Genomic DNA, 13,476 nt, shown 5'->3' with positions numbered 1-13,476 from the left:
TGGTAACCTATTCAGGCAGAAGAGGGCTGATTGTTCTATTTTTAAACTAGTTCTAGGCTTACATAGGAAGTGTGAAGCAATAAGGCTGGTAATGCTGAAGACGATGGCCCTGTCATGAATGCTCATCCTGATGGCTCCAGTGATGGTATGACTTGGAAGCCTGTGTGCAGAAAAACATTTAATTCCCCTGAGTGGCTTGATTAGTGTGTAGAGCAAAAGGATAGGTTTTTGTTTAGCCACAAGCTGAATTGCAAAAGCAATGGGTAGGTGGACAAGGGCAGTCCCTGTTGAGTATCTTAGTTATTTTGTGTTTTTGTTTTCACATGCAATACAAGTTTCATTACTCCCTAATAAAAAATGCTTGAGCAGAAATGGTTAAAGGGAAAGAAATTAATAAAATACAATGTGACTGTAATTGTACAGGCAGCTTGCGTAGTGCAGTTTGGGATCTGGTCCAGCCTATTTGATGTGGAGATGTAAATTCTGAACAGTTAAAGAGTATATGTATAAAGTTAGTGGTACTGTCCAAACAATTGGTTTCAGTTTTGCATCTGAGCAGACCAGTTTTCCTCTCTTGATTTCCATCCTGCTGTGTAGATCGTATCAGGAACTAATTTAAAGTACATTAATAAAATTTACACTCAGTTGTGCGATGCAGAAGCATGCATATGGTTGTCATCAAATGGTAGCACAGACCAGAGCTTCAAAAAAGTTTGGAATTTGCTGCAACTCCCAGTGTGACGGGTCTGGATTTGCTTTTTTTTTGGGTGTACCGTAACAAGCTGCTGAGGTGGTGAAGTGCCGCTAACTCTGCTCTGCTCTTTGTGCATCTTCACTTACAAATGTGTTTAATCTGAAACCAGAAGTTTTGCTCTTCTAATCTTTGGTAGCATCTTTTTTTGTAAGTGTTGTAATTTGACACTTAACAGTTAGGCTGAGGGTTTTGCACAGTTACCCCATTAGCATCTGTGTGCCATGCCTCTAATGAACAAACACTTCAGTTTCTAATTTGGATTTTTTGAATACTTCGTGAATACTTGGACATTAAAAGTACTGATGTTGCTTATAGCAATAGGATGGAAAAGTGTCAAATATCAAGATATTTGACATATATATGTATATGTCTGTATATGTATTTGTATGAAATCTCAGAGTTGTTTTTTCCAGGTTTAACGAATCACTTGATCTTATGTACACTTTTATCGCATCTTTCAAAGCTATAGAGAATAGTCTGTCACATCTAAAATCCTGGTAGCAGTCCAAAAATATCCATGCAGCCAGCTGTTTGCAGCTCTTGAGGCAGTATATTTTTTCGACATCAGTGAAATTTGCAGCCTGTACCCACAGTGGCAGCAGTGTGTGTGCATTTTTATATATAAAACCAAAAAGTATATCTATGTGTGTATATATGTGTGTGTGTATATATGTACTAAAAAAGAAATAGAAATGTATACATAGGTACAGGTGTTGGGCCATAGCCTTCCAAGCAAACCTGGCTTTTGTTGCAGTCAGCAGATAAATTCGCAAAAAGGTTGTCTTAAGCTTTTGTGCTTATATTTTCTGTAATGTCCGCCTGACTCGGCAGGTGATGGGATGTGTGGAAGCAGGAAGGAGGGCTGCAGCGTTTCTTCCCTGTCCGTAGGCTTAAGAAATGACTGCTAGCCATGTGGAGTAATTGCCATGCCTTGCTGCCTTCTAGGCGTGTATGCCAAGTTAAAGGATTTAACTGCAGTCTCAGATTTCTTTCCCTTAATTTAGGGTAAGAATTGAATAATGTGGGATGAAGTTTGTGCCAAGCTTTTGCAAATCTTGCGTGGTACTTGAGAAAGTATGTCTTCATGACCCAAGCATTAGGTTTGTGATTCCAGCAAGATTAAGAATTGCAGTTGTTGATGCTGGTAGTGCTAGCTTCACTTTTTCAGCTTTGGGAAAAATCTGCGGGGAAGATATGATGGTGTAGGAGGAGTTCTTAGATGTTGTGTACTGTCTGTTCTGCATGGGAATTTTGGCAGCGGGCTGTGCCATGTATCAAGTACTGCCTTGCTCATTACAGGACTATCCTTTTGCTCATCCTTTCTTTTTCTCTGCTTTAGAAAAAAATCTGTTTTCTGTATAGAACTTTGTTTTTTTTCCTGAAATTTGGGAAGTACTTTGAGACAAAAGCATGGCTTACTGCTAGTTAAACTAACAGTGGGTTCAGATGTTTAGGTGGATGGTGTTCTTCACAAAACTAGAAATTTTTCATTTAAAAAAAAGAATCTGGGAAAGCACCGACACATTCTTCTGTTGCACCCTAGCAGTGCTGATACTGGTTTATTTTCTTCATTTTAAAAAATTTTGAGGTTGCTGGAAACATCTTTGGCAGTAAATCCTTCCTATTCTAAATAGGTACCTAGCCAGTCTGCATTATCAACTGTAACCGCTACATGTACGAATATTTCTTTTAAGCTAAGGTTTTTGTAAATATAGTGGTAAAAGTAGTGAGAACCAGCCGTTGAGATCATGCATTTGTCCTGGCGCTTTCTAGAACGATGTCAGTACTGCTCTTAGATGCAGAATTAATTGCTTTGTAGGGCCATGACAGAAAGACTGAGAACTGAATGGAAGGGGAAAATTTGTTCTGCTTCTCACGGAAAAGATGCACTCCTAGAGTAAGATTGCCCCATAGTTAGAGCTGTGTAGGACAAGCAGAGCGATGCCAACGACACTTTATGGAGAGATACTAGTCTCTGCTCAGGAACCGTAGAAAGCAGCCACGTACATGCAAATACTCTACTTGATGTTGATGAAGGACTCAAAATACTGCGTTATGTCTGGTTTGGCAGTGCTGCTGCTTGGAGGAAAGGGCCACCAGCAGTGCCTGCAGTGGGGAGTGTCCTGCAACGCCTTACCGATCTGCTTGTACTGTAGCCTTGATCATAGGGTTTTGTAGCAAGATCCAGCACGATGAGTAATTTTGATTCTGCGCTTCATCTCATTTCTCTGTTGTGTACTGCTTATTTCTGAGAAGTTAGGGAAGAGAATTAAACACATTGTTTTCAGGTATAAACTCAATGTATTCTGCAAAAGAAGATGTCCCTAGACTCCCCGAAAGACCTGTTTTGTACAGGAAGGTTAAATAAACTTGGTGCTCGATGGTCCCTGATGAATGGTGCAAGCGCTTCTCTGCGTATGCTTTTCAAACAGAACAGATCTTTTCCTCCAGCAGCACTGGTGAAGCTGGTAGCTGGGGCCTGAATATAACTAACCTGACCATTCATACACTGTGGGGGGGACATCTGTGTTAAGGGGGGAGCATATGTTCTCAAGGGAGAACGTTTTCACTGTTTTATGTGTAAAGCCCCTTTATTGTCAGTGAAGTGGCTTGGGTTTATTTGGTATGGTTAATAAGCAGTTGGTTCCTGTGTTAGCCACACATCAAACTTAGTCTGCGTTCAGTGGTTAAATAGTGTCAGCCCAGAGAGGAAAAGTAATTTGATGTTCTCTTAGCATGTGGAACATACTGTATTTACCTAATTGTGTATTCAGTTTAGGTTTCATTTCAGGCTGTAGTGGGCGTTTGAATCATCGCTCTCCATAGTTTGATCCTATTTGCCAGATTTCAGGAAGTCTTGCATCCAACTTGAAGGAATGTATGTAAGCCCTGAATAGAAATGCTAGGAATAGGTAGCTCAACCAAATCTATTTCCTGGATAAACTGCTTTTAAAGTAATATTCCTAAAAAACCTTTGCTTCATTCCAGGAACAAAGGAGAAAATATAATAATAGGGAGGGATCATCTTAACTTTCATTCTCTGGCTTTGTTAACTGAATTTTTGAAGGCTGTAATGCTTCTTCTCCCTTAGTATGTTTTGCAGCCTTGGCTTTAATATTAAAATTCACTGTTCTCTCTTCCGCAGTATTTGATTCTGAAACTTGAAAGACCTGCCATAGTCCAGAGTATCACATTTGGCAAATATGAGAAAACGCATGTCTGCAATTTAAAGAAGTTTAAAGTCTTTGGTGGGATGAATGAGGAAAACATGACAGATCTCTTATCCAGGTAAGATGTGATTTCATCAGCTACGGTAATCATAAAGGCTGGACCAAAATGCTCTTCCCCTTCACTCCCAAGCAGACACATGGCTAACACTGTAATAGAGCTGTGGTTGTGATCCTGCAATTAGGTGCCCATGTGTTTATGGTCAGGTCAGAGAGCAGCAATCCCAACACTGGCTCCAGGCAGCCTTCCTTATTCTGCTCTAACCACAGAATATTTGTGGAGAGCATACTCCTGGAGATTTGGAGGAGCTGAGAGCAGGGCGCAACACTGCTGGATTGCGATTCCTTTCTTCTGTGTGCTTGAGGCACAAGACAAATGATTCCCCAGGTGTGGGTAACTTAAAGTAGCTTTTAAAAGCCCGAATAACCTGCCTATGTCAAGAATCTCATTGCAGCTGTAAAGGTCTGAACTAGCCAGCTGCTCTGCCTTTCTTCAAATGGGTAAATAAATCAAATAAGCAAATGGAAAACCCGTGTTTTCCTTTGTTTAATTTGATTTGGTAGTTGTACTGATAGGGACTAAAGAAAGAGCCTTTTAGCAATTCAAGCTATCCAGAGCTTCTGAGTAGTTGCTAATGTAAATTTGCAAGGGCCTTTTAAGGAGTCTTCTGTTTCAGAAAGGGAAATGATATTTAAATATCTATGAGTACAAGAGAAATGAGTAGCAAGAACTAGTCTATTTTTGGAGGCCTACAGAAGGAAAGTCCACCTCCGGGGAACTTATGGGTGTACATCATCTGTAGTCAAGCAGAATAGCCATGGAGAAACATGGGAAGTTCTTTCTTGCAAGTATCCTTCAAGACCATACAGAAACCAGCCACAACCCTTCCCACCCTTTTGCACTCTTTAGATAGACCAGTCTTGCAATGTGACTTTATTGCTGCTGGAATTGCGGGGGAAGAGGTCTTAGTAGCTTAGTAATTGTTGATAGCTAATGTCATTTCACTTGTACTGAAGCTTAATAAAAATCCTTATTTTGGGACCTGTACTTGCATCTTCAGTAAAAATGGACTCAAGATTTTTGATAAATTATACTAAATATTTGATATTTTTGTAAAGTAATGCCCATAAATGGATCACAAAGCGCTTTGGCAGCGTGGTAATTCTGAGAGCTGGTCCACCTCCCTCTTAAAAACAGAAAAGTGTGGTTCAGGCAGATCTCTTGCTGAAGTCGCAGGGTTACAGGCACAGATGAGCAGCATTGATCCGATGTCAGTTCCCTCCTGAAACCACGAGCCAGTGCTGCATCCCAGGGAGGTATAAGATGGTGGATAGCAGTCCAGGCATTGGTCCAGCATGCGTACTTATGATTCACAGTAATATGAAACAAGCGTCGCATTTCAGGCATGACCTAGATTGCGTTTATTAGCTAGTCCTAAAATACAAGGTAAGATTTAGTAACCTTATTTATTTTTTCCCACAGTGGCTTAAAGAATGATTATAACAAAGAAACATTCACCTTGAAGCATAAAATTGATGAACAGATGTTCCCCTGTCGATTCATTAAGATAGGTAAATGCATTTTTTCAGCATTCTGAGTAGAAAATAATCTCTTCTTATACTTGTGCCAGTCTTGGCACTTGTGACTTCATTGTACTCAGGCAAAGTAGCCACAATAGCTGTTCCATTTCATGATCTTTTAGGCTGGTTAGATTGGAACACAGTGAAGTCCAGTTACTAAGAAACAATAGTTTCATAATTTCAATCCTGGGGAATGAAAGCAAAACACAGTAATTTTCAGAAATACAGTTGTTGAGTCAACTAATTGCTGGAGAAGCTGCTTACTGTCCTACTATAAATTGCTATATAGAGCTTTAAAAAAAAAAATCATTAAGCTAAATACTGGTAAAAGTTTCAAGGCTGACAGCCCTAGAGTTTGAAAAAGGTTTGGAGTCTTTTGTTCTCAAACATGCTCGCAACACAAAGAGCAACAGCAGAAGCTTTCCTTGTTCTCTTCCTGCTACTCTAATCACGTCTCATCTCTGGCTAAAGATGACATCCGGGGCAAAGAAGAATTATACCCCGTGATGTCTACTCCTGTTTGTCTGGTGAAGCTTGCTAAAGGGGGTGCTAACGAAGGCTGGTTACTGTGACTCGTGATGGGAGCAGGTGAGGATCTCTCTTCCTTGCTTCATGCAGGCCAGAGAGGACGAGTGTCTTACAGTGGCCATCAGTGATGCTGGTTGGCTTTAATCCAAGAATTTAGAGACTTTCAGCTTTTCGTAGCTCAGTAAATTTATCTTCCCCTTCCTACCTGCTGAGACAGTAGAAGAATGACTGGCTTTAAACTAGCTGTTTAAGGGTAAAAATAGAGAAAGGAGGTAGTTGCTGAAAAATGAGATAAGATCCTGTTGGCTAATTTAGATGAATTTAGGAGTGTTTTGAAGTATTGGGTAATTCCTTTGCCAAGACTTGGAGGATAGCGGCTGTGTAGGGGCTCCCCTCTGAGCCCTTTGCTCTGGTGTCTTCTGCACAGCTTTCTGAATCTCCTCTCATGTCTGCCTGAGGAATTGAAAGCTTCAGGCTGGGAATCAAGTAATCATTTGTGTGCCATAAACGGTGGTGTTTCCCGTTCTTGGAGAAGGAGAGAAATTGGTTGTTCATTGGGTTGGTTTTTGGCTGCTACATTTGGAAGCATCTGTAATACTTGGCTTCAGGAAACCTCAAGAGGAGCAGAAAAATAGTTAAAGGTTGACTACATCAGGAAAGTTAAATAGATTTTTTTTTTTTTCCCCTCCCCCTCTTAATGTATTCTGAAGCTTCCCACGCTAGGTTTTTGGGAAATGTTATCTTTCAGTGGCTAAAAACCAGCATGTAGTTACTGGAGGGCTAAAGGGGCAAATGGAAAGATTGCTGGCTACTTCTCTGGATGTGTAAATTGTATTCCAGCAAAATATGGTCCGATGTTATGAAGTGTAGGAGTAAATTGAAACTTGTTAGGAAAGTGAAATGCTGATTAATTTCTACTACCAGGATTTTTTCTGACAGGACATGAGTAGTATTAATAGTTACATGGCTTGTTTTGTTGGTTTGGGTTCCTCGCATAGCAATAAGCATTCTGTGTTACATGCGTTAATACTAGTTTTGTATTTAACTGTCACTTGCTCACGAGTTACAGTTTGAGATGAGTTTTCCTTTTTAGCTGTGTTTATAGCCTTTCATTTCTTGAAGCTGTCTTCTGTGAAGAAATTCCTGTGCTAGAACAGAAAATAAAATGATCTTTTCACCAAAACCTATTAAAACCTCTAGCTGATGGCTAGTGTCATTTTGTTTATGAAGTTGTGAGAGCGTTTTTTGCTGTGAAACAACTGCAAAATGATGTTACGAAATTCTGTTATTTTTCAGATTCACAGCTTGAAAATGTTTTCAGTTTGTTAAAATTTCCAAGCTGCTAGCCAAAGTAACTCAAAATTCGAAATACCGTGCTGTGTTCATTGTAATGCTGCCAAGTACACAGGAGGCCAAAATCTGCCCTTTTGGACTTTTAGAGACTGACACCGCAAAAGCTGCTGCTATCAGTGAGATTTGTGTATTTGGGGAAGACATTCGTTAGTTTGGCAGCAATTTGCATCAGGCATTTGCTTTACAATTCTGCAGAGAAGCGTACTGACCTGTACACCACTGTCGATACCACAGCAGTGAGGTTTATATGGGAGGACAGGGCAGAAGGAACATGGGTAGACATGGGTAGGTCTGTGAGGGGGGAAAACACTTCCTACAACTTCCATTGCTCACGTATTAGAGGAGGTTTTAGACTCACAGAAAGCAGAAAAAATAGCTACTTTCTCCTTCTGTCAAGAAAAGACTTGCACTTCTTTTAGTTTAATTAGTTCAACTTCAGTTCCATAGCACTGAAATGCCCAGTTGTGCAGGCTTTTGACCTACTTGACAAGTAATTTTTACATTTCATGTAGCACCTTATTAAAGAACTTGGGAGGGGGAAGAAGATATTTATCTGGACAAAATATTGAAGAATAATCTTTTTAATGTCTGTGAGCTTTTGTTTCTGGCTTTGTTTTTGTGGTTATGCCAAGCAAAGTTTGTTTTTTTTTTTTTTTTGTACTGTGTCCTTGAAAGCAGAAGGTGTTATAAAGACTGCCATGAAAGAGCTTGAAGAAATGCCGGGTGTAAATCTCATGCCAGTTTGTTACTAGCATGGGAGTTACTAACTAGGCTGCAAGATTTTTAAGCTTTGGTGTATTGTAACACAAATGAACATACTTTCTTTATGGCTGTTTCCTGTGTTAAATGTATTGACTACATCTTTACCTGCATTTTTCCAAGCATATGTTGTTTATGACTTTACTGCCTGTAGATGAGGGACACAGAAATTAGCTTGAGAGAGGTATGTGAAATTATCGTACTGTGTTTAATGCCTCTGTTATTGTCCTCTCTAGTATACAGGGTTGCAGTCCTTGTCTGGGCATAGCTTCAGTTTCTTGAGAAATATCCCCTAAAATCATCCTGGTGTGGGTAAAGAACTGTTTAAGTGACTGAAATACCTTCTGCTTCTGCTGAAGGGATATTGATTTTTTTTTTATTATTATTTTTTCTTCTGCTGGGCACCTCACTGTGGAGTGACAGTTCAGCTGGTCTGAACAGTTACATGCATTTCAGGGTGGATTGCTGTAGTACATAGAGCAAAAAACCACGCTGAGGTGGCTTTATGGTAAAAACTGGAGAAATAACTGTAGCTTTAGGCTTCAGATTCAACACCTTTAATTGTAGTGGATTTCCACCTCAAAGGTATGTTTGTGGGGGGGAAAAAAGCAATATAGGAAACAGTGGATAGCGTGAGATGTGGCCTCTGCAGCTGTATTGCAGGGTAGGGTATTCCCTGATTTTTAGAGGACGTTTCTCCACTACCGCAGAAGCTCGAGTAGGTTTGTGTCTACCTAGGCTGCGGTGTGAAATCTGAAGTTGGTGACGGGGAGGACAAATGAAAGCCAGTCATTGGGAGACATGAGAAAAGAAACGGAGTTGGACCCAGGGGGGCTTATATCCACAGCCAGCATCCTAGACTGCTGTTACCTCCAAACCTTGTGCAAAAATAAAAATGAGATTTGTGTGCCATGCTGACAAGTAATGCTTCTCACTGTTTGTGAGACTATTGCTACTTCCGTGCTGCACTCGGTGTCTCCTTGTTCCGAGCCTAAGTCAGATTGTGGCTGCTCTAAAAGGAGATTTGTCTAAAGACCAAAGCACGCCTGTGGAGGCTTCAAAAAGGAGAGGGCAGAGGAAAGGGTGAGAGGCGTCTCCTTCGTGTAGCCTGGGAGCCAGGGAAGAGGTTTAAAAATGAGGAGATGAACGAGCAGAACACTTGGTCTCTGCTAAGGGAATAGAAATCACATTACAGTTTCAACTCTTATGCTTTGTTCCTTTTCCTACTCCTGTGGAGTAGTTTAAAAAGATGAAATTGAGTTTTCTCTGCCTGCGCAGCACTGCATTCCCTATACAACTTAATGTCTGTGTTTTCCTTAAAGTAGGTGGTTGCACCATGAAAATCTTAATGTTTAAATCACCATTTCTGGTGTTTTGTTTCCTCCTTGTAAACAAGACTGTTGAAAGCTCTGAGTTAACTTGAGGGGGGAAGTGTTAGAAAATTGATGGCTTTGCATTTTTTTGTGGTGATAGCTACCCAGGGTTCTTAGGCACATCCCAATAACGTCTTTTGTGCTGTAGTTGGCTGCCAAGATAAGAGGGTGAATTGTTAAATTTATTCTGGGAGAAGTTCATGTAAGTTCTGAGAAGAACTGCTGAAAAGAAATAGAGGTGGATACCTCTGTGTTTTTTCTGGAATGAGATGGGAAGGTGGTAACACTTGGGTTTGGTTTTTCACGCAGTAAACTCAGTGTTTTATGAAATTGGCCTCAGGTTCACCATCAGGAAATTTATGGTCTTGGTCCATTTGAGGTGGTCTGTGGTTTGGTTCAGTGTGTCAGTGCAAGAGGCTGATGGATAGATTTTGATTCTTTATAGCTGAGCAAATACCAAATTTACCTTCGGTTTTGTCTTGGCCTGTGTATTCAGGTCTGAAGACAGTTCAGAGGTGTTACCCTTACATGTGGTATTTTGTCAGTTTGCTGCCTTAATAGGTGGGATATCTGGGGTTTAACTTATCTGTGTACTTGGATTTAAAGGTAGTAATGTTTTATGGTATTAAGGTACCATATTGGCAGCACTTATCTTCTGCAGAGGACAAAATTAAGCAAGAAAGAAGTTTCTTGGGCAGAGCGTATGGAATGTGGAGGGAAGACAGGTGCCTCTTGGTTTTTCTGACCAGTTCACTTCTCTCCCGTCTCCATAAACATGCACCTACTGGGAGCTGCTCTGGAAGCATCTTGCTTTGTATGCTGAAAAATCAAGTAGAAAGAAACTGTTTGAACAGGATTATTTGGGAGCTGTAACATATAAAGTACCTACTTATGGATATTAAAATCAGTTAAGAATCACATATTCAAAGTCTTTTTGGATCTTTTCTAAATATCTCTTATCTTGATGACTATTCCCAGAAGTTGTCATGAGTCTTTAGCAATAGTTCTGTAGAAACACCCTCTAAAATTTAGAAAATCATGTGTTTGAACATATGCTTTGTCCCCAAACACGTTGCAGAAAATGATAGATCTAGCTTGTTTGAAGTATAAGTACTTAAGAACCTTTAAGAGCTCAGGAACAACTTTAAGACAAATTTTGGTTTTTATTTCCTTGAGGAGTAGGTCAGAAAACCCTTAGTTCAACAAGTTAATCTTAGTGGTATTTCACAGTGGTTTGAAAGACAACAAGCAATTTCTCTGCGGCAAAAAGTTTCTGTGGAAGGGAGAAAGTAGCGGACTCCGTGCTGTTGCTGGTAACTACTCATTCATCTCTAATACTATCTTTTCCTGTTTATCAGACAAAACTATTTGAAATGAAACCGCTGGATTTCACTGCAGTTTTAAGGAGTCAGAGTTCACACAAAAGTTTTCTGGGGATTGGAGTTGCTCTGAAAAGCAAAACCAAGTCTTAACCTGCAGGTTAATCAGTAGACTAGTGTGGGACCATAGATGTTAATAGAGTGGTAGAGATGCCTTAGGTGAGAGGCTGTGGTGTGTTTCATGGGTCATTTAATATTTTAAGTATGTTTGTTCCAATACTCGGCTCAAACAGTGTTAGTCAAAAAGCTACACAGATTTAAGCTTAAAAAGAAAAAGATTAGATACAGTTTTTAAATAGGAAACTGACAGTTTTCCCTCCCTCCCTCCCTCCTCCACAACTTGCAGATGTTACTAATTTTGTAAAATTTAAAATACCCAAGCTTCTTGTCTTCACCATTAGGGAAAATAATTGTTGCTGACAAATGTAGAAATAAATGTACTTTGAGGAGTAAATACTGTCGCTAGTATGCTCGTGATTCCCATCCATGTCAAAGCTTGTTGCCTCTTTGAGCTGTTTTAAATGATAGTATTTTTGCTCTTTTGCTTAAAGCAAGCTTCTGCTTTGTAATGATCTGCTGTGTTAATGTTGCTCAGCACAGGTTGCTTTAAATGACAACTTTAACATGTTGTGTATGGTAATTTTCCGAAGCTTACTTAAACGAAGTAGAATTTATGTCAAATCAGAAATACTGAATTTTGTGTAACCTTTAAAAGCGTTCTGTTGAAATAGTACTATGTATAGCTTGATGAGGCTAATGCAGTGGTTGTTTGACGTTTATGCATCCTTTTTCTCCTTTTCCTTTCTTCTCCAGTTCCACTGTTATCCTGGGGACCTAGCTTCAATTTTAGTATCTGGTATGTTGAACTTAATGGCATTGATGATCCAGATGTGGTCCAACCGTGCCTCAACTGGTACAGCAAGGTAGGCCTGCATTTTAGGTGCCTGTTTGAAGAATTCTGTTAGTCTCAGAATCTTGTGAAACTTCTCTTGCTGGAATTATGTGACCTTTTCATTCCTTGAATATCAGCTATCAAAACAACAAACACGCATAGTTAAAACTCAAACCATGTGGCTGGCTGACTCTAAGTGAATATTTTTGAATTGTATCTGCTTGTTCTGTTTAAAAAAAAAAAAAAAACACTAAAAACCACACCCCCAAGTCCCCCTAATATTAGTAAAATAGTACTTGTATTGGAATCTTAACAAAACCAGACTCCATTTCTCTGTGTTCTGGCTTTTTGATTTAGTCATTCTTTTACCATAGCAGTCCTTCTGTACAGTTATATGTGAGCCTACAGCCTTTTGGGTTACATATGCAGCTTTTGTTACAGGGTATAAAAATGAGCTTGTTCTAAAGAGAGTTCACGTTGGTGTCTTTCCTGTTGCAGCTCCTTGCACTTCTCATGTTTCCTTCCCTCTTACTGTCTTTTTCCTGAATACTCTGGAACAGAGGGGAGCTGATGCCACTGGACTGTGAGATGAGATGACTTATACCATTTGTCATTTTGATAGACAGAAAGTTCAAAGGGTTCTAAATATTATTTGTACAAACTGTATTTAACCGAGTACAACACATGCTTCTCCTGTGGGAGGGAAGTGCACATTGACAACCAGAATTCATTTTGTTGCTGCTTTTTATGCATAGATCTTCTGGAAAAATTTGTGAAATTCATGTTGTGTTACAGACAAGACACCCTTCCCAGCTGAATAAGACTGGGTAGTGGAGCAGCATGTCTCTGCTTCCAGAAGGAAAAACTTAAAAGAGATAAAGATTGTGTGTTGTAGCACTGAGGCTCCCTTACCAGTTTATGGTGTTCCCAGTACGGTAAGGAAACCTTGTAGCCATGCGATCTGGCTCATATGTGTTTATACCAACATCACAAGCTGCTTTGTGGAGCATTTAAAAACAGCACTAGTGGTCACAGTAGAAGCTGTCTGTAGCTGCTTTGTGATTAAAGTGGTTTTGTGGTCATTAGTCTGCTGATTACTGATGTCCAATTCTGAAAATTCCAGTTGACAGAGGCTGCTGATGGTTTTCTGTCCTTCTTTCTGCTGCCTGTGCATGTGGTTGTGTCTGGCATTTTTGACCAGTTGCTGCAATCGGGAAGCTCTGATTTTATTTTTTTTGGTCAGGAGCCATCTGATGATGATGTCAGCGTCTGTTTTGTTCCATCTTATCCCATGGAATCGACGCTTTTCATGGTCAGCATGTATGTAGTGACAGCTTCTTCAAGGGGTGCCAGCGTTGTTCTTCTAAAACTTAGAGCCCTAAAGCAGCAAGGCAGAGACTTAGTCATGATTGTTTGGGCTCTACTAGGATCAGTTGCCAAGTTTTTGGTGATGAGTGCATGTGTCTCTGTTCTCCTCTCTCACAGTCCTGAGAGGCCACTGTTGCTGGATCCACGTAGGAGGATATACGTGCTGACCCATATTTCGGGAAAGGCAGAAAGGTTGACCTGTTTCTTCCAGTTCTTTGAGAGGGTGTGAATATTTTCATGCATGTTCTTGGAAGTCTCAAAG

At 40.1% G+C, this 13,476-nt stretch overlaps 1 protein-coding gene across 3 annotated transcripts in view; it reads left to right on the top strand.

The window, feature by feature from the left end:
- The window catches only part of MKLN1 (muskelin 1), a 100,517-nt gene that overhangs the window by 18,056 nt on the left and 68,985 nt on the right, over positions 1–13,476 (top strand). For all 3 annotated transcript variants that reach the window (XR_012831994.1, XM_075727825.1, XM_075727824.1), the window contains exons 3-5: positions 3,900–4,042; positions 5,465–5,553; positions 11,768–11,877. Coding sequence is in view for 2 of the 3 variants with exons in the window: in XM_075727825.1 (XP_075583940.1) it covers positions 3,900–4,042; positions 5,465–5,553; positions 11,768–11,877 (342 nt within the window). In the remaining variant the exon portion in view is untranslated. The remainder of the gene's footprint in view (positions 1–3,899; positions 4,043–5,464; positions 5,554–11,767; positions 11,878–13,476) is intronic.

This window comes from Pelecanus crispus, chromosome 1, assembly GCF_030463565.1.
Source record: "Pelecanus crispus isolate bPelCri1 chromosome 1, bPelCri1.pri, whole genome shotgun sequence".
In the NCBI taxonomy this organism is placed as follows: Eukaryota; Metazoa; Chordata; class Aves; order Pelecaniformes; family Pelecanidae; genus Pelecanus; species Pelecanus crispus.
The sequence above is the reverse complement of the archived record's forward strand: the minus strand, read 5'-3'. Positions and strand labels throughout refer to the sequence as shown.